General features: G+C 60.9%; 5 protein-coding genes across 5 annotated transcripts in view; 4 read left to right on the plus strand and 1 right to left on the minus strand.

The window, feature by feature from the left end:
- PTSG_01962 (NAK/GAK protein kinase) overlaps positions 1-1,098 on the plus strand; it is a gene marked incomplete at both ends in the record, with an annotated part of 2,893 nt that extends 1,795 nt beyond the window's left edge. The window contains 4 exons of the mRNA XM_004997890.1: positions 124-230; positions 448-528; positions 710-842; positions 1,016-1,098. Of these exons, the coding sequence (XP_004997947.1) occupies positions 124-230; positions 448-528; positions 710-842; positions 1,016-1,098 (404 nt within the window). The remainder of the gene's footprint in view (positions 1-123; positions 231-447; positions 529-709; positions 843-1,015) is intronic.
- Positions 1,099-1,352: 254 nt separating this feature from the next.
- On the plus strand, positions 1,353-2,170 carry PTSG_01963 (uncharacterized protein). The gene has a single exon (XM_004997891.1). The coding sequence runs from the start codon at positions 1,455-1,457 to the stop codon at positions 2,109-2,111; it is 657 nt and encodes a 218-aa protein (XP_004997948.1). The 5' UTR covers positions 1,353-1,454; the 3' UTR covers positions 2,112-2,170.
- A 165-nt stretch (positions 2,171-2,335) lies between these two features.
- Positions 2,336-4,734, plus strand: PTSG_01964 (uncharacterized protein). The gene has a single exon (XM_004997892.1). It carries the CDS (start codon positions 2,368-2,370, stop codon positions 4,357-4,359), a length of 1,992 nt encoding a protein of 663 aa, XP_004997949.1. The 5' UTR covers positions 2,336-2,367; the 3' UTR covers positions 4,360-4,734.
- Positions 4,735-4,755: 21 nt separating this feature from the next.
- Positions 4,756-6,380, minus strand: PTSG_01965 (uncharacterized protein). The gene is made up of 2 exons (XM_004997893.1): positions 6,359-6,380; positions 4,756-6,089 (listed from the first exon to the last, which is right to left on the minus strand). The coding sequence occupies exon 2, from the start codon at positions 5,809-5,811 to the stop codon at positions 5,002-5,004; it is 810 nt and encodes a 269-aa protein (XP_004997950.1). The 5' UTR covers positions 5,812-6,089; positions 6,359-6,380; the 3' UTR covers positions 4,756-5,001.
- A 567-nt stretch (positions 6,381-6,947) lies between these two features.
- The window catches only part of PTSG_11813 (uncharacterized protein), a 21,569-nt gene continuing 1,016 nt past the window's right edge, over positions 6,948-27,500 (plus strand). The window contains exons 1-12 of the mRNA XM_004997894.1: positions 6,948-8,343; positions 8,640-8,771; positions 9,045-10,954; positions 11,093-11,184; positions 11,504-11,876; positions 12,336-14,147; positions 14,405-14,512; positions 14,835-14,916; positions 15,153-15,317; positions 15,567-15,790; positions 16,171-24,585; positions 25,158-27,500. The exon at positions 25,158-27,500 is cut by the window's right edge and continues 1,016 nt beyond it. Coding sequence (XP_004997951.1) covers positions 7,104-8,343; positions 8,640-8,771; positions 9,045-10,954; positions 11,093-11,184; positions 11,504-11,876; positions 12,336-14,147; positions 14,405-14,512; positions 14,835-14,916; positions 15,153-15,317; positions 15,567-15,790; positions 16,171-24,585; positions 25,158-27,500 — 16,896 coding nt within the window. The 5' untranslated portion in view covers positions 6,948-7,103. The remainder of the gene's footprint in view (positions 8,344-8,639; positions 8,772-9,044; positions 10,955-11,092; positions 11,185-11,503; positions 11,877-12,335; positions 14,148-14,404; positions 14,513-14,834; positions 14,917-15,152; positions 15,318-15,566; positions 15,791-16,170; positions 24,586-25,157) is intronic.

A 27,500-nucleotide genomic window follows, 5' to 3' on the forward strand; every position in this document is an offset into this window, starting at 1 on the left:
GTCTTTCTGCCTGCCTGCCTGCCTGCCTGCCTGCCTGCCTGCCTGCCTGCCTGCCAAGGTGTGTGCTCGTCAAAGCATGTTGCACTCACTCCCACCACCCCGTGTTTTTCCCTCCTTCCCCAGACAACGTTGTGAAGCTGTGCGACTTTGGGTCCTGCACGACGGAGACCATTGATCCCGCCGCCCTCGACTATCGCGCCAAGATGGCAACTGCAGAGAGATTAGAAGCCGTGAGTCGTGCATGTGCGTGCGTGTGTATGCACATATTGTGTGTGTGTGTGTATGTCTGTCTGTCTGTGGGTGTTGTGTGGTTTCGCGTTCGCGCGTTTGGCAACAGCTTGTTCGCTCCCTTGATTTGCTTGCTTGCTTGCGTGTTGCTTGTATTGCACCTCTTTGTGCTTCAACGCGGCTTGTCCCTCGTTTGCTGCTTCGCTTCCGCGTTTCTAGATGACCACGCCCCAAAACCGCAGCCCCGAGATGTTGGACTTATTCTCCGAACAGCCCATCAATGAAAAGCTCGACGTCTGGGTGCGTGTGTGTGTGTGTGCGTGTGTGTGGGGGGGGGGGGTATGTGTGTGTGGGTATGTGTGTGTGTGGGTGTTGCGCTGTGCTGTGCTGTGCAGGAATGCCAGTGCCTCTCTTTTCTTTCATGTTGTTCATATTCACACGTACACGTAACACACACGTGCACCCACACATACCCGCACAGGCGCTGGGGTGTCTGCTGCACGTGCTCTGCCACCGCGTGCACCCGTTTGAGGATGGGGCGAAGCTGGCCATTGTCAATGTCAAGTACAAGGTCCCGCAGTCCTCGCAGTACGCTGCGTTTGACCACGTGATCGGTGCGTTAATGTTGGAGGGGAAGAGAGGAAGTGTGATGCGTGCGCCATGCAAGCACTACTGCGTCGTTCCAGATCAGTTGCGTTTTGTCCTCTGCTGTCTCACCTACACACACACACACACACACACACACACACACACACACACACACACACACACACACACACACACACAGCGGAGCGGCTATTTGTGAAGGACGTGGCGGCGCGAGCAACAGCGCAACAGGCAAAAGATGCTGTTGCAGCACTTGATATCTAACCAGAAGTCGGTGGTGACATGACGATCGTAGTTACATTCGACACATCCTCCCCCACTCGTTACTCCTAGTCTCAGCAGCACACTGCCTCGCTTGCTTCATGTCGCATGAGCCATTCTTCAACCACACACACACACACACACACACGCACACACACACACACACACACACACACACACACACACACACACACACACACACACACATTTGCTCCTCATGGTGTCCTATGCCAGCGTAAACAATCCCTCCTTGTTGTCATCCCCATGTTCATTCATCCAACCAACCTGGCGCTTTCACCGTTCACCGACCACCACCGCCGCCACCACCACCACTTTTCATCATTCACCACGAGCCAGAAATGAAGCTGGGGCTGTCGCTTTGTCGTTTGGTGAACGGGGCGAGTGTGGCGGCGCGCAGCGCGCTTGCAGGAAGACAGTGCAGCCATGTTCGCGTTGCTCGGCCAGTGAGGGCGAGCAGTACGCGCATGACACCGGTGCATCCGCAGATTGGCGTGGCATGCGTCATGTTCGACAGCGCGCGGCTGGAAGACCCGCACGTGCTGCTGATCCAGCGCAAGAACCCGCCAGCGCAAGGGCTGTGGTCGTTCCCGGGCGGGCGGCTGGCGCTGGGCGAGGAGGTGACCGCTGGCGCAGCCCGAGAGGCGCGCGAGGAGACAGGCATCACCGCGGCAGCCATGGGGCCGCTCGTGAAGCTGATCGACGGCATCTTCACCAACGCGTCCGGCGAGGTGCAGCACCACTACGTCATCTTGGACTTCCTGGGCGTTGGCACAGGTACACCTCGCGCGGGCGACGATGCGTTAGACGCAAAGTGGTTGCCGGCCCACAAGGTCGCATCCCTCGTCCCGTGCCATGAAGGCGTTGTGCCTGCCATCGAAGCTGCGCTCGCTGCGCTTCCCGCCTTCCTGCACCAACAGCGGCCGGGTGCTTCAGCCACCGCCGAATCACCACCGCTGATCTTCGCAACCCCGCCACCCGAACCCGGCACCCCTTGACACAGGAGGGACCCTTGTGCCTACATGTGTGGCCATCTCTTCATATTGCGCTCTACCCGTTGATTCCTGCTTGCTTGCTTGCTTGCTTGCTTGCTTGCTTGCTTGCTTGCTGTCATGTCACCTTCCTTGTGTGCTGGTTCACACGTCAACATCATTAGTTAGCATCATCATCATCATCAGTAAACAACATCCAACCAACCTGCTCTTCCAGCCATTCATCATCAACCAACAACAACAACGACAACAACAAACGAACATGGCGCAGCATCGCACGATCGCACGCACTCGTGATGATGATGATGTTGTTGCGCTGCACGCCCATGGCAGCACCCGGGTTGTTGACCAAGAAGAAGATGACGACGATGATGTTGGCGTGGTAGCAGAGAGAAGGCGGTTGCTAGATGAGGCCGCGGATGCAGAAGACGGCGACGGCGGTGGGATGGGCGTGAGCAGCAGGGCCATGCCGGCCGATGTACCCAGTGTCAACCGCACCAACGACGCCACCAAAGGCGCAACCACCGCCTCCACCACCGACACAACCAACGGTACGGCCAGCAGCATGGCCAATAGCAGCATGGCCAATAGCAGCAGTAGCCATGGGACGCTCAAAGACCCTGATGGTGACGAGCAAGATGCACACGGGGACGAGCAGGAAAGCTGCCCCATCTGCCTGGATGCCCTGAACGACAAGGCCTTGCTGGACGGGTGCTTCCACAGCTTCTGCTTCGAGTGCATCATGTCGTGGCTCAACGTGTCGCGAACATGCCCGCTCTGCAAGGCGCCAGTGTCTTCCGTCATCCACTCGATCAAGTCCGCCACCATCTTCAAGCGGATCACCCTGCCGCCACAACGACCGCCGGCGCCAGAGCCAGCGCCCCCTTTCTCCCGACACCATCCTCACCACCACCACCACCACCATCGCCGCCATCACCATGCTGGTGCGTTTGACGCGCGACGTGATCGAAGGCGGCACACCACGAGCAGGTGGTCGGCGCATGAGACGGTGGCGGACGAGCGACGGCGCGAGACAGGGCTGGACAGGAGACGCGCTGTCTACGCCGCCAACATGCGTGCGTTGCCCGAGTACGACGAGCAGCTGCGTGCTCGCGAGCGCAGCATTGCGCCCTCCGGGCTGGCACGCGACGAACGCAACCGGCGACGCGTGCTTGCCTGGGCCAAGCGAGACATCAACGCGCTCGTGCCAACAAACACCGCGTTTGTGTACGCCTATCTCGAGTCCCTCCTCTCAACCACGGACCTGCGAGCAACCCATATCCTCGTGCAGTCGCTGGCGCCTTTCCTCCTCGCACACACAGAGCTGTTTGTGCACGAGCTGCAGATGTTCGCGCGCTCGCCGCTCAGCATGCCCGCATATGATGCGCACGTGCGGTACCAGGTGCCCACGACGGACCAGCAGCGGCGCATGGCCCAGCAGCACGGCCTGCTCCTCGGGCCCCCACGCCGTCCGCAGCAACAACAGCTACAGCAACCACAGCAGCACCAGCAGCAGCACCAGCAGCAGCACGTGCCGGGTTCGTCGTTTTCCCAACTCCAACTGGCACAACGCCCGACCATCTCAGGGAGTGCTGCCAGCATCGAGGACGACGGCATGCATGAAGAGCGGCGACAGCGGCTGCGCCAGTGGCAACAGCAGCAGCAGCAGCAGCAGCATGTGCCACGTGCAGCCGTGACTACACCCACACGCGTGATGGCGGGGGCGCATGGCCAATCCATGTCTTCTCGACCGCCGCTACTGCCCCACCCTTTCGCAGCAGCAGCAACACCTGCACAGCCACCCTACTCCATGCCGCACCAGGCAAGCATGGCACCATCCCATCCGATGGGCCATGTGCCCCAGGTGCGGCCACCAGCAACACTGCAACAGCGCACCAGCGGCAATGATAGTGGTATGGACGGGGACGAGTGGGTGCCCCACACTGAGGAGGACATGCGGCTGTTGCGAGAGCTTCGGGCCGTGCGTGCAAAGCGTGCAAAGGTGCGCGAAGGCGTGCTTGCTGGTGGGTTCAGCAGTGTACAGGTTGGGCAGCTGTCAATGCCACAGCTGTGTGAGCACGTGCACCAGCTGGAAAAGGATGTGCTGCAGCGACGAAAGCGCATCCTCGCCCTGCGCAGGGAGCAGGTGAACCAGCTGCGGGAAGCAGTGAGCACGAGTGCGGGTGTTGCTGGTCGTGGTCGTGGACGTGCTGATGGTGGTGGTAACGACAGTGGCGATGACAGTGCTGATTGATGACGGTTGCAGTGATGCTACTGCAAGGGGGGGTGGCGACGGAGCTCGTGGTTTTTCGATGGTGCTCGTCGTGCAGGCGCAGGTGACGCGTCAGTGTCGGCGAGGATGCGAGGGTGAATGACTTGCCAGGGCGACTTGCGCTTTGGAAACAATGTTGCAGTGAGACGTCCAGCTGTGGCGGTCCACATTCCTGCCTGGCTTTGACCCTCATGCACACATGCTTGTTCGTGAGCATGACTATCATCATCTCCACCGTCACCACCCTGCCAGTCTACCTGCCTGCTTGTTGGCTTGCCCCATTGTTTATTGAGAGGTGTGGGCTTGAAGAGCCCACAGTGTGTCGGCTACGACTGAAGCAATGAATAGTTGCAGTGGATGCACAGCATCACACAAGCCCACCACGTATCACGACTGGGCGGGAACAAGCAGACACACACACACACGCACGCACGAACACGCGCACGCACGCGCACACATTTACACACACACGCACGCACGCACACACACACACATTTACACACACACATGCATGCACGAACACGCGCACGCTCACATTGAGACATATACGCACACACGTACAAAACATGCACGCACGCACAGACACACATGTGCACTGACACATGCACGCACGTGAAAGTTTGCTTATTGTTGCAGGTTGAGCTCGTGGATCATCGCGGTTCTGTTGAAGACAAAGCCGTAGAAATCCAACACATCCAACAGCCGCTGGTTGTATGGTTGGAAGAACTCCTGCAGCTCTCGTTCCATGGCGTCAGGCATGGTGTGGGAGTGTCTGTGCATGTTGGCGTGAATGCCACTCAGAACACGTTTGCGTGCTTGCGCGGCAAGCTGCGATGGCCTGTCGAGCGCCGTGGCTATCCTGTGCAGCACGCCTTCAGCGTCTGCCTTGAGCTCGGTCGTGGTGACGACGATAAACTGGTCTGGGCGAAAGCCCGCGCACAGGAAGTTGATGAGCTGGTCCACATAGATGCTACGGTGCACGTGCCCCTCGTACTTCTTGAGGAGCTTGAGGCTGACGTGCTGCTGCAGCAACTCCTTATTTCCCTTGCGCGTGAAGTGCTGGAACCAAGGCCTGTCCTGTGTGAGCGCCTTTCCGTCAGCAGACTCGGCAAGTGCGCTCACACAACGGTAGAGGGCCGCGTACTGGTGATGGCCGGTGTTGCAGGTGATGCCAAACGGGTTGCTGCTGTCGCCTGTCGTCTTTGGGCTGGGATGGGCAAGCTGAAGGCTGCTGTTGTAGCAGTGGTGCAGAAGGTGCAGCTCTGTTGATGTCACGGCCGCAAACTCGTCCACCGTGTCGCCTGGGCTGCCCTGACGGAACCCGGACAGAGTTCTCGTGACAGGGTCGCGAATCTGCAGCACCAGCTTCACCTGCGCTGCGTGCGGCAGCACTTCATGTAGGCTCCAAGGGCTGCGCCGGTCGGAGAGGTACATGGGGCTGATGTCCACCGCCGTGCGGTTGGAGAGCGTGGTGTTGACGTGACACTGCTCCAGCGTGCATGTTGTTGCCTCTGTGACGTTTGGCCAGCGGCGAAGGTAGTGCTTGTACTGTTTGAGAATCTTGGCTTGTTGGTACCGTGAGTTGATGTCGATGGAGACGGTTGTGCCTCGATCAAAGAAGTGCTGCTCCTTCCGCCACGTGTGTACAACCCATGGCAGTTGCTGCAGGTAGTAGAACAGGCTCGTGGTACCGCACTTCTGGCACCCAATACCTGTTTGTGCATTGTGTGTGTGTGTGTGTGTGTGCGTGTGTTGGGGAATGGGGATGGTGGTGAGCGATGTTGAAGTCGATTGCACTTGCGTGAGTGTGTAAGTGGATGAAGGTGTGGGCGATGAAGGTGAAGGTGTGTGTATGTGCGCATTCGCTGGACCCAGATAGCTCTTCAGAACTCTAGTTATGCCCGTGTCCACAAGGACACTGAACAGCCACGCATCCATCCAGCCCTCTGCTCTACCCATTCACCCCATGATAGCAGTTCACCGATGAGTTCGGGTTGAAGGCGAGGCCCAAGGTCCGTGTCCTTCCATACATGCGGTAATCGCCTGGTATTTGGACGCAGCTGACTGAAGGCGTCTTCGCCTGGTTGCCGATTGTGGTTGGCAGTGCCAGCGTTGACGTCCACGTTGGTGGCATCGACTGCTGCTGCTGCTGCTGCTGCTGTTGTTGGTGGTGTTGCTGCTGTTGCTGCCGCTGCCACTGCAACAACGCAGCCGCAAGAAAAGCAGCACAACAGCCCAACCCACACATGCACCCTCTGCATCTGCCTTTGTGCGTGTGCTCCCCTTCTTGCCATGGTTGCTGTGGCTCTTGCCTTCTTCGATGGGAGGCTTTTTGGACCTTGCGACCCTTTGAACCTTTGAGAGGTTTTGAACCTCTGCCCTGCTGCTGTTGGGTGTACACAGAAGGGTCAGATACTGATTTCAGTTTATTTCCTCAAGAGACTGAATCCAGTCTTAGAAACGGCCAAGCAACAGCACAGCAGCTTGCTTGCTTGCTTGCTTGCCTGTCTTCTTGTTGTGGTGGTCGTTGAGCATCAACACCACCAAACACAACCAGCACATGACCACCAGCAACTAGCAACCCCACTTCCGTGCTGTTGGGTGTCGTGTGCGTGTGCGTGTGCGTGTATGTGTGCTGAGTGCAGGCTGCAGCAATATCAACGGTGACTGTGACAAGCAATAACAGCGCGCCAGCAGTGCGTTTCCCCACTTTCCGCAACGCAACCATGGAAACCCCAAAGCTGCCTGAAATCCACCAACAATCGCGGGGAAGGAGCCAACACACGCAGAAGCGTCAACAACAACAGCAACAGCAGCAGCAGCAGCAATCACAACAACAACAACAGCAACAGCAACAACAATCAAGAAGAGTACACCCGCATCCGCGCGCAGCCCGAATCGCAAGCATCAAGAAAGCACAGCTGCGCAAGCAGCAGCAACAACTTCAGCGGCAACAGGAGCAGGACAAGCAACAGTTGCAACAGCAGGCGGCCCTGGACGAGGAACAGTGGCAGCGCGATGTGCAGGAAGCACGTCACGACCGGCGCAGGCTGCTGACACTCTTGCGCTCATGCTTGATCAACGGCTGCTCGGGCGTGGCCACGCAGGCCAACTACTGGGATCGCGCATGCCACGTGCTGCAGTTCCTCAACGCCCTCACTCCGGAGGATATGGAGGCCGACAGCGGGCTTGCCTACTACGCTGCGCGAGCCCAGCCCTTGGTCCCACAAGCACATCCACTGCAGGACCACCTCAGATCACTGCCCGCAGCAGGAACAACGGCCCAGCGACTGCAGGCAGCGACGCCCGTGACAGAACGCAGGCGTCCCCGCCTGCCGCCGGTCGACCCGTCTGCAACCTCGGGCTCCGTCACGCCCGTTCCCCCGGCACTGAATGCCCCCGTACCGCGCGGTACGGCCCCTCCTGCCGGCAAGCACGCGCCCTCGCAGGCCGCAACGCTGCCAAAGCCAGCGTTCAACGCCAAGTCCGCAGCAACGGTAGCTGCGGCGGGCCTGTTTGACACCGTGGCGGTCGCAGCGTCACCCGCAACAACAACAGCTGCTGCCACACTGGAGCGAGCCGGCGGCGGCAGCGGCGGTGGCGGTGGTGGGTTCGCGCGGGCGCGATCACGCCCCATGTCTGCATCGCGGGGCGTGGCACGCCGCAGTGGCCGGCGCCACTCGTCCTCATCATCATCGGCGCCACCGCGCACGGACGCATCCTCACGCACGGCTCTCACCCGCATTCGCCTGGAGAAGCTGCCGCAGGCGCCCAAGACGGCCGAGGAGGTGATGGTGTATCTGTCCATGGAATCGGACGGGGACCTGTTCAAGTCGCACTTCTACCTCAACTACGCAAACGACAGCGGCGGGGAGGGTGACGCTCAGCCTTTTGACCCGTACCGCCTTGTTGTCGTTGACAAGTCCGCTCTCAACCCGGCCCGTCATGCCATCATGACCCGTGAAGGTGCGACACGTCGTTGCATCCACCCACGCTGATGTCGGCGTTTTTGCTTTCTAGTGTTCCCTCGGCATAGATTGTTGCCATTGTATTGGTTCCACGCTGTCCTTTCGGGCACGCTCGCCACGACAACATCATGCATGCATGCAAGCGCACGCACACACACACACACACGTATATGTATGTCTGTCCACAAACGCACACTCACTCACTCACTCACAAATATATACGCACACGTACACGCCTGACGGTTCCTCGCTTCCTCTCCTCCTCCTCCTCCTCCTCCTCCTCTGTTGCTACAGGAATCATGCTGGTTGAGCCTGGTGGCACAGAGCACCTGACACTGGACGAGTGGGCGCGGCAAAAGGCAAATTTCCACCGCCTCCGCCGCATGTCATTCTTCAGACACTACCTCCAGCGTCGTGCTTTCCAAGGTGTGTGTGCGTGCGTGCGTGCGCGCGTGTGTGTGCGTGCGTGCGTGTGTGTATATATATATATATATATATGTGTGTGTGTGTGTGTGTGTACGTGCATCCTGTGTGCGTGCGTGCGTTTCTGTATGTGTGTGTCCGTGAGCAGGTGCTTTGTTGATGTCAATGGTGTTCAATGCCGTTGAATGGCGCCCGCACGCACAGCACTCTCCCCGCTCAAGCATGTCTCTCATTCCCCCAATACACAACACAACACACACACACACACATTGGCAGCGTGGAAGCGGTACCAGGCGCGCTCACGGTTTGAGCGGCTTTCCCGGCAAATCCACGCACGTGCGTTCATCTGCAATTCACACTACCACAAGTGTCTGCGTGCCGCGCACGAGCGGTTCCTCGACATCATGCACACGCGGCTGTTTAATCTGGACATGAACAAGAGCTACAGCGACGCAGACTGGGAAGGCAACACGAAGCAGCAGCTGCAAGACGTGTTGCCCAAGTTCGTGCTTGCCATGCAGTCCACCACCAAAGATGTCCTGGCATGCTGGCGCCACATGGTGTCACGGCGCAAGGAGCTGCTGGACCAGACAGAAGAATTGACAGAAGCAGCCGGCATCTCCCTGCAGAAGCAGCAGCGCAATGCCCTGACGCAACAGCTAAAACGCGTGGAGGAGGACTTGGCGCGGCTGCCCAAATTCGAAGCCTTGCTCATGCGCATGTACCAGCAGCACCTCATCTCCCTATTTGCGTCCAGCCTGCGCTTCGAGCTTGGCAAGGCGCTCGGGTGGACGTCCATGTACAAAGACGAGGAAGATGAGGCCAACAGTGGCAAAGGCAGACTCGGCACAGCCAGGCCAAGGCGGAACAAGCAGCGCGGTGTGCGTTTTGCACGATACATGCGAGAGGAGGCGACGCTGGATGCAAGCGATGACGACGACGACGACAATGATGATGGTGATGGTGGTGGTGGTGATGGTGGTGGTGGTGATGGTGGTGAAGGATTAGAGAAGAAAAGGAGGGGTGCAACCAAGCCCAGCCGCAGCAACGGTGACGACGACAACGATGATAATGACGACAGCGACGGTGCTAGGAATCGGCACACAACGGATGATGATGATGGTGATGATGATGATTACGACGATGATGATGGTGATTACAGCGACGACATTGGCAGCGATGACAGTGAGGATGGCCGCCACCATGGCCGTCGGCGCGGTGCTGGGGCGACGGGGAAGCAGCGCGACCCGCTGGAGCACATCATTTCGCCAGTGCTGCTCGTGGACAACACCTCCCGCACACGCCTGTCTGCCGTTGGCTTGATCCGCGTGCAGTTGCTGATTGACGCCGAGGGCCTGGCCAACGCAGAGCCGGCGTACGAGGCCATGGTGGAGTGTATTGACCTGAGCACGTGCCGCGCGTTTGGCTGCGTGCTGGCCACCCTCTTTGGCGCTGTGCTGAGCATGTCGTCAACCCCGACGGTCACGGACGTGATCAAGGTGCTGGGCACCCTGGACCTCAGCACGCCCGCGCTCGACGGCTACGACAAGGTGGTGCGCGCCGTGGAGGAGCAGAAGCCCGGCCACATGCGGCACGTTGGGTTTCTGAAGCGAAGTCTGGAGGAGATGGGTGGCGAAGGTGACGTTGGTGGCGTGCAGGGGCAAACGCCGTTTGAGAGCAGCGAGATCAAGGCGCTCCGAAAACAGCTTGCCGTGCACACGATGCAGTTTGTGTCCAACACGCGCATTCGCCAGCGGCTGCGGGCGCTGATACAGGACCGCCTGCTGGCTGCGTACGCAAACATTGTTGGGCGCATCTCCCAGTACAACTGGCTTGGAGAGGTGTCGAGCTTCGTGTCGTCGTGGAACCAGGAGACGTTCAAGGTGTGGCAGAGCAAGCCGCGGCAGCTGTTTGACCTCCAACAACAGCTCATGGCATGGACGCGCGCCGTCAGCTCCGTGCCCACCCTCACCCTCAGCGAGAACCAGCTTGTGCGGCTGGAGTGCCGGCAGCTGCAGCTGCACGTGCTGCCGCGCATCAAGGCCATTGCGGCGGACCTGGACAACCTCCTCACCACGTGCATCCGCCGCGACAGCAAGGCGCTCGTGGACATGTTTGCTGCCGAGGTCACCAAGCTCAGACAGGAGGTCAACATGACCCACCCAACTTCCCAGGAGTACGCAAAGGTCAGTTGGCGCGCGCGCGCGCGCGCACACACACACACGCACGCACGCACGCACACGCACGCACACACACTCTCTCTCTCCACGCAACTGCACTCACTCACCCGCACTCTCCGTACACTGTTCGTATGCGCACATCAGGTCGTTGCTGCTGTCCACCGTGCGCAGCAGTTGCAGTCGACTTTCAGCTCCAAATACGATCTCCTCACAGAACTCATGAAGACCAAATCAAGGTGTGTGTGTGTGTGTGTGTGTGTGTGTGTGTGTGTGTGTGTGTGTGTGTGTGTGTGTGTGTGTGTGTGTGTGTGTGTGTGTGTGTGTGTGTGTACACGGCGGGGTGTTTCGGCTCAACGTATTGGAGCTCACTACCTTATATTTTGAACCCTGCTCAAGGCCTGTCTGATGTTCATCCCAAGTACACTGACAGACACTCTCACACACTCAAACACACTTACATACGCTCATACATACTGACACTTACACACACACACACAACTTCTCACGCCCCCTCTCCCTGCTGCCGCTGTGCCACGCCCTTTTCGTTCTGACCAGAATCTTCAAGGAGCTGAATGTTGGTGCCGACATGACGGGGGAAGTGAAGCAGGCACTGCTTGATCTTGATGCGTCGTGGTCCGAGTTCTCCTCCCTCCTCTCCGCCGCGCAGAACCTGGTGAAGGTGCTTGAGCCAACCATGGTGGCCAAGCTCACCGACATGATCAATGCGCACGAGTCCCAGGCTGCGCTGTTGCGGCAGGCGGTGTCACAAGGTTTGTACCTCCACCCGCACTCGCGTGTTGGCAAAGCCCTCTCAGGCATCTTCTCCGCCGGCCGTGAGCTTATGGCGCTGAAGACAGAGGTGCAGACGTTCTGCGATGCGCTCAAGACCATTTCAGGGAAGACGGTCGAACTCAAGGAGCTTCCACAGGTGCGTACTACTTGTTGTGCTTTGTTGTGCGACCGCGTGTGTGTACGTGCGTGCGTCTGTGCGTGCGTGTATGTGTGTGTCTGTGCGTGTCTGTGTGCGTGCGTGCGTGTGTGTTCTATTGTGCTGTTGCGTGTTTGTTGTGTTGGATTTGTGTGCATGCGGCGAAGCAGGGAGGAAGAGGAAATGCGCATATCCGTTTCCCCTCGACCTTGGCTCTTTTCTCGTCAAATGGCGTGCCACCCTCAGCTTCCCATTCTTGCAACTGCATGTAACTTCCACCCCAACTCACATCAATCGTACCCCCTCCCCCTCCCCCCCCCCCCCAATCTCCTCCGCCTGTTCTCCCGTCCTTTTTCTCCCCTGGCTTGAACTCCATCTTCCATCACACACACACACACCCTTCTTGTTCTTTCTCTCTGCCTCCGCCCCCCCCCACTTGTGTCAACTGCCATCATGCAGACGGAGGAAGTGCTTGAGCTGCGCAAGTCCATCTGGACGCAGGCGAAGATTGTGTCGAGCAGTCTGAAGAACTGGATGGTTCTTCCGTACCGCGACATTGCGCTTGAGGTGATGTGGCGCACGGCACGCGACTGGGTTGGTACCATCCACGCCATCAAAGCGCGTGTGCCTGGCGACAGCGTTCTCACGCACCTTGAGAAGCGACTGCAGCGCTTTCTTGACTTGGGCGAAGTACTGCTGCCGTTTGCCAGCGACAAGGTGTCGCACAACCATTGGCGGCTGCTGTTTGCTGCGCTCGGCGTGACATACACGGAGGAGCAGGTGTTCACGCTGCGCAAGCTGGAGGTGCTTGGTGTTGTGAACCACCGGCGCACCATCCAGGACCTCAAGGTCACGGCCATTGTGGAGAGCGCGGCGGCCGCGTGGCTCAAGGCAACGAACGGCGCCCTGCACAACGAAAACACGCGCATCCAGCTCGGCTTCCAGCAGCTGCTGTTGCCCGCACTCTCAAACACGCTCAGCCAGCACGACAACAATGGAGACAGCGACAGCGATACTGATACCTCGGCAGGCGCCGGTGGCCAACACCAACAACGCAACCACGGCTCTTACAGGCATGGTGCCCGGCACCTCAACAACAACGATGGTCACAACAACGGTCACAACAGCAGCAGCAACAACAGCAACATCAACAACGGCGCTCACTGGAACGCCAAGCGAGGCGTGCGTCAGCACGGGCAGAAGAATGGTGGTGCAGGTGGTGATGGTAACACACGCCATCACCTGTTGCAGTGGCGAGATGCGAACAAGAAAAACGGCATGCACGGTGGAATTGCGCCTGGCGCTGCAGGCATGCACCGCGACCTTGCACCCCACCAGTGGCTCGGCTTCAATGGAAGCGTGCTCACCGCTGTACCCGCCCGCGCCGTGCGCCGACACACGAGCGATGACGTTGTGGTTCCGGGCGAGCTGGACGTTGACTCGGCATGGCTTCACCCGTCCCCAGCGTCCTCGGCCGCCATGGGTCATCACCACAGCCACGATGATCGCGGCGACCACGCTGCCTGGCGGCGGGCACGCGGAGCCATGTCGCCGACAACGCTGAAGAAGCGCGTGATTGAGACGCTGGTGCGACGCGCCTCTGTCTCTGTTGAGCTCATGGGAGAAATTGCCGACCGCCACCGCACGTTTGTGCTGAGCGAGATGCACTGCAAAACGGTGATTGCGACGGCGAAGGCAACGCAGACGGTGGCGCGACTGCACCTGGCACGGGAGCGGTTGGGCATCTTCGATGATGTCGTTGACGGCCTGCGCCACCTGGTTGGCGAGATGAACGTCGTCGTCAGCACGGTGGACAGCCTGCTGCAGCTGCAGCGCAAGTGGCTGTACATTGTACGCAACCTCAGCACGCAGGTTGATCTGCAGTGCAGCTTCCCGCACGTTGACGCCGCCGTGGACTTTGATCTCCGTGTGCGTGCGCTTCTGGAGGACCTTGACATGCGGCCAGCCATCCATCGCCTCATCCGTCCCGTGCCCGGCATGCTGAGTGGTGTTGAGCTGCAGTCGCACATTGAAGACCTCCTGGCCATCGGTGCGGCGCTCTCGCAGGAGATGGACCGCTTCGTCTTTCGTGAACTGCGCAGACGTATGCCCGAGCTCTGGTTTCTGGAGCGGAAGCCGTACACCGTGCTGAGTCATCACTTTGATGTGCAGGGGGACGATGTCAAGACGGCGATGCTTGCATGCATGGGCGGGCCCTCCGATTTCCTCTTCATGGATCCGTCTGAGACGCATGAGAAGGACCTTGATGACGTCAGTACAACGCTGACACAAAGAGGGGGAAGGGGCGCGCTGTTTTGTGTGTGTGTGTGTGTGTGTGTGTGTGTGTGTGTGTGTGTGTGTGTGTGTGTGTGTGTGTGTGCGCGTGCGTGTGTGTGTGCGCGCGTGTGTGTGTGCAACGTTTTGACTGCGCAGCGTATTCGTGTGTGAATTTGTTCTCTCTGTGCGAGTATGCGTGAAACCTCCGCACAGTAGCTGACACGCAACGTTTATCCATGTGCCACGTGCAGGTGTCGTGTTGCATTTATGGCGTGCAAGGTGGCGCTGGCGATATCCTCGTGTTTGAGCGGCCGGTCCTGGTTCGCCGCACGGAGCCAATGGACACCTGGTTCTCACAGGTAAGGGGTTGGACGTTCGCTCGTGTGTGTGTGTGTGTGTGTGTGTGTGTGTGTGTGTGTGTGTGTGTGTGTGTGTGTGTGTGTGTGTGTGTGTGTGTGTGTGTGTGTGTGTGTGTGCACCCTGTTCTAGCGCACGCGTGTGTGTGTTTGCAACTCTCTGTTCTAGCGCACGCGTGCGTGTGTTTGCAACTCTCTGTTCTAGCGCACGCGTGTGTGTGGGTGTGTACTTTGTGTCTGCACACCCATGCAAGTGTGCATATTGTGTCTAGCACCTTGTTTACCTTCGCTCACTGCCCCACACGTGTGCCGCTGCTGGTGCCAGGTGTCTCGCTTGTCCACGTCTGGCCTTCGTCGTCAGTTCTTCCGCTCCATGTCGCTGCTCGGGCTCTATGCACCGCCAGAGAGTACGTTGCGTGTGTTTGTTGAATGTTCTCACGCCTCATGTGCATGCGTGTGTCTGGAGCTGTGGAATGCTGTGTTTTGTTGATGGTGATGAACTTCACACGATTTTGCCTTTCGAAGGGCGAGCTCTCTTTGCATGCTGTCTTTCAATATGTGCTGATACTCGCGCGCATACACACATTCACATTCTGCACAATCCACTCATCCACACGTGTTTTGTCAATCAACGCGATGACAGCGTCGGCGATGCATGCAATTGCGGACCCATATTCCATCCACAAGCGCCCGCCCGGCTCCATCTTCCGCATCACAACACCGCGCGAAGCAAACCGTGGCGGCTGCCGTGTCCGCCTTTGCATTGCGTCCGAAGTCAACACTCAAGATCCACTCGCCTTTGTGCACGGTGTGTTTGTGAGTGCGTGCGCGTTTGTGAGTGCGTGTGTATGTGTGCATGTGTATTGGCTGTATGCATCTTTGTGCGCGTGCAAGCGCGTGCATTGGTGTTTGAAAATGTGCAAATATGCGTGTGTGGATGGATGCACAGGCTTCTGCGTTGTTTGAAGTTTTGTTCATGTGTGTGGTCATGTTGCTTCTTGCCACTAACCACCACCACTACCACAAATTTCATGACTGTTGCCACCATCTATGACAGGGGACGAGCTCTGTCCGTTGCAGCTGGTGGAGCACGTTGTGAGCAGCGTGTGCTTTGATGTGGATGGCACGCCGCAGCCTGGCGCAAGCTTGATGCGCTGGCTGCGCGTCACGTGCCAGCAGATTGTATGGCTGACGATTGAAGCAATGATGTGCGAGGTTGTGGAGCGGCTGGTTGGACTGGAGGCACAGGAAGAGGCCATTGACAAGGCAACCGTCATCTCGGTGCGTTTAGCAACACACAACCTTGCTTACAATAACTCGTCTGTACCATCACAGGCACACGTGAGCACCAAGTTCACGCGACGTCCCCGCACCAGCTCCCTCGCTGAGCGTTCAGCCATCCAGAACACACACACACACACTCACACACACACATACTCACTCACTCACTCACTCACACACACATACTCACTCACTCACTCACTCACACACACACTCACACACACACTCACACACACACACATACTCACTCACTCACTCACTCACTCACTCACACACACATACTCACTCACTCACTCACTCACACACACACATACTCACTCACTCACTCACACATACTCACTCACTCACCTCACCTCAACTCACCCCAACCCAATTCACAGGGCATGCTGCGGGAGTTTGCCATGGCGCAGTTGAACGAGGCGTGGGCGGAGCACCTTGGCGGATCGCCGCCCCTGCCGCGCTGGTCTTCCTATGCAGACATCACCACGGGCCTCAACGGCACCGACCCGTCCTCGCCCTCATTCGAGTCCAACACGGCCAACTTTCCGCCCGCGGTTGCCAACGCCATCCTCATCTTCTGCCAACTGCAGGACTGGACGCAGTTTATGGCGGAGCTGCTGCTGCACCCGCTGTACCACATGGCGTGGAAGCAAATGCCAAAGCTCGCTCCCATGCTGCAGCTGGACGCAGAGAGCAAAGACCGCGGCGCGCAGCCGACAAAGACAATGGCCGGTGCTGGCACCGGTGCACACGGCGCACGCGATGCTGCCCGCGACGACCCGACTGCCGCTAATCTCGCATCGAATTTCGATAACTATTCGTGGTGCGTGGCTGTGAGCGGAGACGCCATGCCGTACGGGTTCTGCTTCAAAGAGAACTTCAAGCGCGACCTGCGCATTCTCCCGCGCGTTCCGCACAGCCTCGTGTCAACCTGTGTCGGGGGTAGCCTGCCCCAGCTTGCCACGGACCAGGTGGATGTGCTGCAAATGCTGGCATGGTGTCTTGGTCGGCGGCTGCGCTACATCGACTGCGCACGGTGCACGAAATCATCCCTGACCGGCAAGCTGATCAGCGCCACGCGGTGTGGCGACCTGCTGCTGCTCACACACATTGACAAGTGCACCAAGGACACGGCAGGGCAGCTGCTGCACATCCTCAGCACACACCGCATCCTCAAGGACGAGGCGAACCAGGCGTGGTCGCGCAGCTCACTGCACCAGCTCGCAGACGTCACCTCCCGCGTCAGCGTAGGCACCGCCTCTGTCAGCTCCAAGTCGCAGAGCACATCGTCGCGAACGACCAACACAAACCGCAGCGGCGGCTCCGTGACCGACAGCGAGCTGACGTCCCTCGCCACAGCGCTGCTGTACGTCAACGTGAAGGAGCAGGCCCAAGCGCTCGTGCCCAACACAGCAGCAGCAGCAGCAGCAGCAGCCAACATTAACGCGGCGAGTCACTCGCCAAGCTCCAAGAAGAAGAAGAAGAAGGCTGGTGTCAATCCCGGCAACAAGCAGACCTCACTGGGTGACAACAAGGATGCACAAGACGACCACACGCACAGGCGGCACGGAGTCGGCATCCGCGTGGAAGACAGCGCTGGTCAGCACGTGCGTGTGACCCAGGACGCGTTTGGGGAGCAGCCAGGTACACAAGACGTGCGCAGCGGTGCAGCTGCCACAACAACCGCGAGCAACGCAAATGCCAGCAACACCGCCAATGTTGCTGGATCCAATGTTGCTGCAGCCACAGCAGGGGCGACCCAGGCTGACGGCGGCGCACACGACGGCACGTGGCTGTTTGGCGTGTACCTGCAGCAGCTTGACTTGCCACCCGCGGTGCGGTCGCAGAAGGAGGAGCTGACGCGCCAGCTCATGCTGTGTCTGCGCCAGCTGGCGCTGTGCCCGGCGCGGTTTTCGAGCATCACTGCACTGCTGCACGCGCTGGCTGGCGCAGATGCCACGGAACGGGCGGATGGAATGCCTCTGAATGCTGTGGAGGGTCTTAGCACCATGACCCAGGTGTTGCGGCGCATCCAGGCGCGTGTACTTGGCACGCGCCCATTTCCACGTGCGCTGTGGTTCCACGAGCACGTGCTGTCGTCCACGCTGGAGTCGCTGTGCCTTTCTATCCTTCAGCACGCGTCCTCAGCCCCGCACACATCCCTGCGCGCAAGCGACAATCGCGCTGCCTCTGCTGCTGCTGCTGCTCATACGACCGCTGCTGCTGCTGCTGCTGCCCGTGGGAGCCTGTCACCGTCGTCCACCGTGTCCAAACCATCCAAGCGCCCTTCCGAGATGCGCGCTGCGGCGTCGCGGCTGTCAGCAGATGGCATTCCTGGTGATGGGGTTCGTGGTGCTGAGGGCCCGGCCTCCAACGTGCGCGTGTTCGTGCAGGATCTTGACGAGGAAAGCGAGGCTGGCGAGGCAGTTGTCGATGGCCAAGCTGGCGCTGATGCCAGCGGGGAGCACAGAAGCGCCGTGAACGCACACGTTGGTGGCGCTTCAACTGCGCCCGACAACACGAACCGTGGTGAGGGTAGCGATGACCAAAAACATGACCGCAAGGACACCGTCAACGCCACCGCCTCGGATCAAGGGGGTACGGATGAGGATGACGCTGATGGTGGTGATGGAGCTGGCGACGGCGGCGGCGACGAGGATGGCGCTGATGGTGGCATGTCGCAGCTTGGTGTTGCACGCGAGCCACCGGGCCGACAAAGAAGCATGAGCAACGCCAGCATTGGCAGCGTGGTGAGCAATGCATCACAGCCCGCGCATGACACTGGCGCTGCTGGTGCGCAAATCTTCTCGCAACTGGAGGCCCATCGGCAGGTTGCACTGCACTTTTCTTCCAGCCTGTGGACGTACCTGACCAGCACGGGTGCCGCCAAGCCCGCACGGCTGCAGCATGCGCTGGCATCTGCTGTGAGCGAGGTGCCACAGGCATATTTGCCCCGCCTGGAGTATGAGCAGGCAATCGTGGACCGGTTTCCACGCATGAGCGCCCTGCAGGAGGACGACAGCTTGTTCACGCGCTGCTTCACCATGCTGTGCAAGCAGCGGTGCATGCTACCAAGCGCCAAGCTCCTGCGCGCCGCACGTGAGCTTGTGGATCGCATGTGCACGTGCCAGTCTGTTGTGGTGCGGGGTCCACCCTGCTCCGGCAAGACGACGCTCATCAAAACGACAGCAGAGGCACTGCTGTGGGTGGCCTCTGCTCGCACGTCGATGGTCTCCGATGGAAAGCGCGCCTCGCTGCCCGATCTGCCGACAGAGGCCCGCACGCACCTCGTGCACATCAACGCCGACGCGCTCACCTGCTATGAGCTGCGAGACCGAATCCGCGAAGCCATTCAGCCGTTTGTGGAGGAGTGGCCGCGTATGCCCACAGCGACGGCGCAGAGCGGCGTGGATGCGAGCGAGTCGAGCGGCAGCATTGGCCACGGTGCTGGCGGCAGCGTCAGCAGCGGCGGCCAGACATACGGCTCCGTCCACATGGCGCGTGGCGCATCCACTGCCTCGCTTGGTGGCATTGGCGGCGGCGGCGGCGGTGGCGGTGTGTCGTCCACGATGAGCACTGGTGCGCACCATGGTGGAGGCGGGGGCTCCATCTCCACCTCGGGCAACGCGCGACCTGGCCTGCTGCAGTGCCCGCCGTGGCTGGTGCTGCGCGCCACGTCCCTGGCGTGCATCCGCAAGGCGCTGGAGCTGCTCTCTGCCGCGGAGCTGGCGTGCCTGGACCGCTTCTCAGCGCGCAGCATGGCGGCGATGGGCCTGGACCACAGCAGTCTTCTTCGCCTGCGCCTGCGTGGCATGAAGGGGCGGCGACGCACCACCCGTGGCAGCATGGCCAGCCGCAGCAGCGTTGGCAGCCAGGCGAGCTCGCTCCTTGGCGGCACGGGTGGCGGTGGCGGTTTGGACGGCAGCTTTGCACGCGGCCGCCGCGACACGCTGCGTGGAACGAGCCGTGGTGGGCACACCATGTCGACGATGGGCGGCGGTGGCGTGGCCTCCCGCGCCGTGGATCTGGAGAAGGTTGTGCCGGGCCTGTCGCAGGTCATGGCATCGCCCATGTTGTTCATTGAGCTGCTGGATGGCGTTGAGCCAGTCCCGAGTTCATCATCGACCGCATCAGCGCCACAGCGGCAACCCTCCTCGTACCCGTCGCGGTCAGCAACAATGCGCACACCGTCACGCACGGGGTCGACGTCCGTTACGCCGACGCGTCAACACAGCACAAGCAACAGCACGGTGCCCGGAGCTGGCACGAGTGCAGGACGGACTGACAACAGCAACGCCACAACCAAGCCGGGCCAGGACAGAAGCGCCGATGCCGGTGATGGGTCTGGCGCGGCGACGACGCCCCGCCCCTTGCATGGCTTGGCGCAGCTGCCCATCCCCTCTGCGTCTGTGCAATTGGAGGCGGACTTTGTGTCCACGGCGGACCTGGTGCACCGCTTCATCACGCAGTCGTTCACGGAGTTTCCTGCCATGCACTACGCGGTTCGGCGCCAGCTGGAGGACATGCTGGTGTATGTGCTGCCGCAAGCCAGTGAGTACCTGCGCGTGAGCACGGCTGCGTCCTGGGCGGCACTCAACACGGTGCGGTTTGTTTCGCGGAGCGCAAGCCCCTTTGAAGGCTCCCATCACCGCCACTCGCCCATCGCGTCGCACCGTCCGGCAACGCCGCTCGCAACACCCCGCAAGGGAAACCGCGTGTGCGCGGAACGGCAGCTGGCCGTGTGCGTGCTTCGCATGCTCACGGCGCGGCTCAAGCAGGAGCTTGGCCACCAGTCGAACCGGAAGCCAAATCTGGACAGCACCAGGCGCCTCGTGCACGGCAGCGTGCTGCAGAGCCTGCTCTGGCCCATGTCTGCACTGGTAGACACGACAGAGGACCTCGACGCACTGGAGCAGTGGCTGGTCAAGACGGTGGTTGTGCCGCACCTGGACTCGTGCTGCTTGCTTGCGCGCAACGTTGGCATGGGGACCAGCGAAGCTGTGCTGCTGTCATCTGCACGCAAAGCAGAGCCCATCACCACAACCACGCGTGTGCTGCTGCGGTCCTGTCGCCTCGACGTTGACTCCGGCTGCCTCGTCCCCTTTGATCGCGAGCCGTTCTCGTACACAGACGCAGCTGCAACAGCAACAGCAACGACACCGCCTGGCGCGCGCCGGGCACGAATGGCGGGCGCCTCTGGTGCGAGCAGTATGGACGCGCGGGCGCCATCGCTGTCTCCGCAGTCTGGCGGTGGCATGTCGTCGTCATTCTCGACAAGCTCCCTCTCCCCTGCAGGCCTGCGCCCAACGACGGCCGATGAGCGGCGGGCGGGTGCGCCTTATCTGCCGTCGCTCAGCCACCTGTGTCTTGCTCCGCACACGTGGGGCTTGGCCGACGTCACCCTGATGCTGCTGCAGGCCAACGAGTCTGTGCTGGTGTCTGGCGAGGCCGGCTGTGGCAAGGCGACGCTGATTCGCGGGCTTGCACAGCGCATGCCGCGACCGCGGCCGCTGCTCTCGTGCTTCTTCCCGCTCGACGCAGCTGTGCGCGGCGCTGTGGCGTCGCAGCTTGTGGCCATTGGCATGAAGGCGGCAACGAGCAAGCAGCCTGGGGCTGTGCTGCTGCGCAGTGCGTTTGTTGACCAGGCGTCGACGCTGGCCACTGCAGCGCGCCTGCGCGATTTGGTGGAGCATCGCAAGGTGTTTACCGGCGACTGCGACTTGGCGGTTGTGCCAGACACGGCCGTGGTTGCCACCACGCTGCCGCTCCTGACCTTGACCGCGCGTAACGAGGCCCAGTCCGGGTTGCGCGCAGACGCGCGGAGCATGCTGCACCACATGGTGCCGTTGCGCGTGCCGCCGAGCACAGACTGCGTGGAGCTGGTGCGGCCGGCGGTGTCCGCGTTCCTGCTTGAGTTTGCCCGGGCAATGCGCGTTCGCGACGTGCGCGTTGCCTCGTTTGAAGACACCCTGTGCCGTGCCATCAGCGACCTGCACTGGTCGCTAACAGAGACACTAGGCGACGCCGAGGGCGACGCTGTTGGCAGGCCCCCTTCGCAGGGCGGCGCCCGCGGCCGTGTTGGCGGCTTTGGGTTTGGTGGCCTGGACGACAGCATGAACATTGGTGGTGGTGGCGGGCAGCAGACGGGCGCTGGTGGCACCGGCGTTGGCGGGGGTGCCCAGCTGCTCGTGCACGTGTCCCACACGGTGCGGGTGGTTGCCAGCATGCGTGCGCTGGTGGACACGGGTGTGCTTGACAACCTGCTGCGCACATCGGTGCTGTCTGACCCAGCGGTGCCGACGGCGCTGTGCTTCCTCTGGTCTGTCGCATCTGCGCGCACGTACGCCTCCTCCCTGGACGACATCAACGACACAGTGCGGGCCGTGCTGCACACGTGTGGATCGCACCACTTCAGCGAATCGATGATCAAGCCCGACGATGCGGTGGAGTTGTTCTCGTCGCAGCGCGCGACACACGCCGTCATCTTGGCGCTGAGCATGGCGCGGCGCGGTGCTGCCGACGCGGACATTCGCCTGGACGACACGCTCGACGCCGCGCTGCAACGGGCGTTTGAGGCCACAACCACGCACGCGCGGTGCGAGCGGCACGGCCTGCTGCAGCACGTGCATTTCCCGCACACCTCTCGCAGGCTGCTGGCTGAGCTGCTCGGTACGCTGGTCGTGCCCTTCTCACACGCGTTGGTCGTTGGCGAGAGCGGGTGGGGCCGCAACACGCTCGTGCAGATGGCGTGCTCGATTCTCGACCTGGCATATGCGGGCATCACCGTGGACGAGCGTTGCCGGCCCGAGGACGTGTACAGCGCGTACCTGGACGCCTTCCATCACACGCCAACCAGCTCACGCACCGTGTTTTGTGTCCGCGTGCGGCAACAGCAGGTATCACAGCAGATGCTGGCCGTGCTTGCCACGCTGCTGAGCTGCGGTGGCAGCCGGGAGGTAGTGATCGGGCAGAGCCAGGCGAGCGCCGACGTGTCTTCCGCCCTGATTGATGAGCAAGAAGAAAGCTTGCACGGCCCACGCAAACGCAGACAGCGTCGCAAACACCATCACCATGACAACCACCATCATCAACACCAGCAACATCATCGCCATCAGCACCAGCATCAGCACCAGCACCAGCACGGCAGCCACCATCCCAATTCTCATTCCCATCAACCGCAACAGCACCCAGCGTGGTTGGGTGCGCTTGGCCGGGGCGGAGGCGCGACGGGCAGCACGATGATGCACGCAGCCACGTCGATGCATGGTGGCCGCGTGATCCGCATGCGCCCCAAGGCTGCCTCTCACTTTCACGTCATAATCACGTGTGGTGCGCGCACGTGCACGCAGCGTGGGCGCCAGCTTGACCAAGCGCTCTCCAGCGACATGGGCATTGGCGGGTTTTCCATCGTGCGTTCACACCAGTGGGAGAGGCAGATGCTGCACGACACGACGGTCTCCGTGCTGCGACTGCAGGGCCCGCGCTTCACCGATTTCTGGGCGGCGAGCACGCGTCCGGACTTCCCTGGGCGGCGCTCGTCAAAGTCGCACGCGTTCCGCAGGCGGTGGACGCGGCAGTCGTTTGCGAGCGATGCCGGCAGCGACGCTGGTGCGGGCACAAGCGCTGTGGAGCACAGGGAGGTGGCCGATGTGCTTGGGGAGCTGTCGCGGTTGTGCGCGGACATGGTGTTTGATGGGCAGATGGCGCGGGTGGAGCAGACGCAGGGGGTGCAGTCCGCGCTGTGGCGGTGGCAGGTGCCGAAGCAGGCGTTTGTGGACTGCCAAACGGGGCCGCTTGCCGTGTGGCACCACCTGCTGTCTGTGTTTTTCACGCTGCTGGAGCAGGTCGGCATGCACGTTGACGGGGAGACGGCCGACGTGCGGCACCTGCTGCACACGCTGGCGCAGAAGGACAACATCCGTAAGAGCTTCCTGAGCGAGCTGCAGGTTGTGGACGGGAAGATGGCTGAGCTGACGCGCGAGCTCGATCGCTACCAACGCCAGCACCTTGCTCTGCTGAAGCGAAGGGAGGCTGCCGTGGCGGAGAAGCGCGTGCGGGAGTCGCAGCTTGCCAAGGCCTCTGCGCCCTATCTGCGGCTCAAGTCGGAAGTTGGCGCGCTGCTGGAGCACGTGCAACCGCGTGTGGACGCGGCCATCTCGGAGCTGCAGTCGCTGCGCAAGGAGGACGTGGAGGAGCTGCGCACGTACGCGGCGCCCCCGGAGATTATCGAGACGATTGTGGCGCCCGTGTGCCTGCTGTTCCGCGGCGTGTTCACATACCGGGATGGGCGCATCCCCAAGGGCGAGGAGCCGCCGACGTGGCTGGAGGCCAAGGCGCTGTTGAACCAGGACAGCATCTTTCAGCACATGGCGGAGTACTCGCTCAAGGACATCAAGCCGCGCATGCTTGCCCGCCTCAAGCAGTACACGTCCAGGAAGGACTTTGTACCGGAGCGCGCGGGGCAGGCGTCACTGTGCTGCCGCTACCTGTGCACGTGGGTGCGGGCCGTTGTGGACTATGTTGAGGTGCTGGAGCAGTGCAGGCCCAGCCTGCGCAAGCTGGAGGAGGCGCAGCAGTGGTACGACAACACGCGTGCGGCGCTCACCGCCCTGCATGAGGAAGACAAGCGGGCGGCGGAGGAAGAGACGCGGTTGGAGGAGGCCATCCACGACGTCAAGGAGAGGATCAAGGTCCAGGCCAGCGAACAGGCTGTGCTTCACGCGAAACTCAGGCGCCTAGACGTCATTGCGCAATCTACAACCCATCTTCAGCACCTGTGCAACGCCCGCAAACTGGTTCGTGTGTGTGTGTGTGTGCGTGTGTATTCAAGTGTCTGCGTGTATCTGTGTGTATGTGTATGCGTGTGTGTTTGTGTGTGTAAGTATGCAAATGTATGCGTAGTTTGGCAAGATGCACACTTTCTTGAGTCCTTGTGGCTTGATGTCTTCTCTCTGTGTGTCTCTCTCTATCTCTTTCTCTCTCTATCTCTTTCTGTCTCTGTCTCTCTCTCTATCTCTCTCTGTCTCTCTCTCTCTCTCTCTCTCTCTCTCTGTCTCTCTCTGTCTGTCTGTCTGTCTCTCTCTCTCTCTCTGTCTGTCTCTCTCTCTCTCTCTCTCTCTCTCTCTCTCTCTCTCTCTCTCTCTCTCTCTCTCTCTCTCTCTCTCTCTCTCTCTCTCTCTCTCTCTCTCTCTCTCTCTCTCTCTCTCTCTCTCTCTCTCTCTCTGTTCCATCTTCTAAGCATGTCTTGTTCTTCCACCTTACGAGCACTTTGCATTCCAAGTCAGATTCCCACGTGCATGCGCACGCATGAAATGCAATGGACACACTCACTCCCTTTTTGCTCTTCTTCCCACGTTGTCATGTGCAGGACCTTGAGGCACAGAAACAGCAGCTGGCGGCAGACATGATGCAAGCTGCAGGACATGTGATCCTGCTGCCCCGTGTTGTTGGGCCGCAGCAGCGAGCGCTGCGCAAGGCGTGGGTGTCCTGGTTCACAGAGTCGTGGCTGCCCACTGCCAAACCGTTTGTGCTGCACAAGGCACTGCTGCCGCTGTCGCCGGAACTGAAGGCGCAGAGCGGAAACGACACGTTGTGGATGGCGTTTGACACGCTGTGGACCACGCTGTCCATCGAGAACATGCTGTTGCCGGCGAGTCTGGTGGACGACTACGACGTGCTGCAGCCCATCTTGCAGGAGCGACACGTGAAGGCGGCGGTGTTGCCAAAGGAGGACTACCTGCACATGGGCTGTGTGCCCGATGAATCGCAGGCAGGCATCGCCCTGCTGTTCTCCACCGAGTTTGCAGAGGAACGCGCACTGCAGGTTGTGGTGTCAAGCATTGAGCCGGAGCTGGAGAATGAGTGGCAGGCGTCGCAGCAGCTCACCTTCACGTCGCGGCAGGAGGATGAGGCGTTTGAGGAGGATTTGCTTGCGCGCATTGCGTCTGTGAAGGCGGAGGAGTTTGACGACGACCAGCTGCTGCGCGCGATTACGCAGCTGAAGCACAAGCAGAAGCACGGGCGGCGGCGCCGCGTCAACAAGCTCTGGTTCAAGGTGTCACTGTTTGAGAAGCGCGAGCGCTATCGCCCTGTTGCCGCTGTGCTTGCGCGGCTGTTTCAGCACATTGAAGGGCTGCGCATGCTGGCAGACCTGGGGCAGGGCGGGTGGCAGCAGGCTCTGCACTACTACGCACGCTGCCTGCTTGGGCGTGGGCAGCTGGCGCCGGCCAGCTCCAGCGGGGGCGGCGGCGCCGTGAGCATCCTGGCCAAGACCAACGACACGGCCGTCACCATCCTCTGCGAAAACATGCTGTCGTACACGGTGGACATGTTGGTGGAACAAGTTGGGGCGGAGCGGACCAAGGCCACCATGGTCACGTTCCTGCTGCTGCTGCTGGTGGACGAAGGCATGCTGCCGATTGAGCTCGTCGATGCGTTTGTGGACGTGACGGCGTCGGATGTCGGACCCCTCGGTGAGCCCCTCTCCTCCGCTGGCGTGGGTGGCGGCGGCGGCGGCGGTGGTGGTGGTGGTGGCCCGCCACAGTGGCTGGTGGGGCGCGTGCATTGGCCCAACGTGGTACGGGTGGGCAACGAGGATGGCTTTGAGCACTTTGTGGACTCCCTGTTTGGGCAGGAGAAGGCGTGGCAGGCGTACTTGGAGCAGGTGCCGTCGCTGCTTGAGATGCAGCCGCACGAGCGCGAGGCGACGCAGCACATGCGCGAGAGCACGAGCAGCAGCACCGCCAGCAGCTACGGTGGCATGACGGTGGGCTCGATGGTGCTTGACCAAGGGCTTGCCTTTGGTCTCGGCTCGCAGCACGGCCGCGGCAGCGGGTTTGGGCCCATGCCGACGCTGACGGTGAGCAGCACCCGCGCCAGCGGCACAGAGGCGATGCGCAACCCTGGTGCAAACGGGGCCAACTCCGCCACAAAGGGCAGCAGTGGCGGCGGTGGTGCGGAGGACGACGAGGGAGAGGGCCGTGCAGACGCGGACTTGTCGGCGCGGTTGTTCCGGCGGCTGGTGGCGTGTCTGGTGCTGTGCCCAGAGATGTACACGGAGCTGGTGTGGCAGTTTGTTGTGCTGCACCTGGGCTCCTCCGTGTCGCCAAAGACGCCACCCGGCATTGCTGCGCTGATCCAGGGCCAGTTTGACGGCTTCTGCCCGCCAAGCGTGTATCGGCGCCGCGTGGTGCTGCTGCGGTACAACCCGAGCTATGATCTGCCGACGCGGCTGCACGACATTGTGCAGCGCACGAAACTGAACCGGACCGCTGCCATTGTGGCCAGTGCAGATGTGGACGCGCTGCACGATGCCTTTACGGGCCTGACGTCCGCGGTATGGGTGGTTGTGATTTGCAGCCACGTGTCGTTTTTGCGCGCCTTGCACCTGTTTCTGATGGAGCAGGCGCAGGCGCGCTTGTCTGATGAGCACGCGCTGCCCAACGTGATTGTGCTGTGTCCGCACCAGCCACCGCGAAAAGTGTTGTCGCCAGCAACGGCGGCCGCTGTCGGGAGTGGCGGGACGGGCGTGCCATCAGCGCAGGGCACTGGGTATGCCACTCGCGGTGCTGCGGCTGGTAGAGGAGGTGGCGGTACGGGCGGGGGACGACACCACCTGTGGTCGCGGGAGAACCAGCTGCCCGTGGTGATTGAGGAGCCGCCCGGATCCACAGCCCTGAGCGATGATGACAGCATTGTTGTTTCTGCAGTT

This window comes from Salpingoeca rosetta (genome assembly GCF_000188695.1).
Source record: "Salpingoeca rosetta unplaced genomic scaffold supercont1.3, whole genome shotgun sequence".
Lineage (NCBI taxonomy): Eukaryota > Choanoflagellata > Craspedida > Salpingoecidae > Salpingoeca > Salpingoeca rosetta.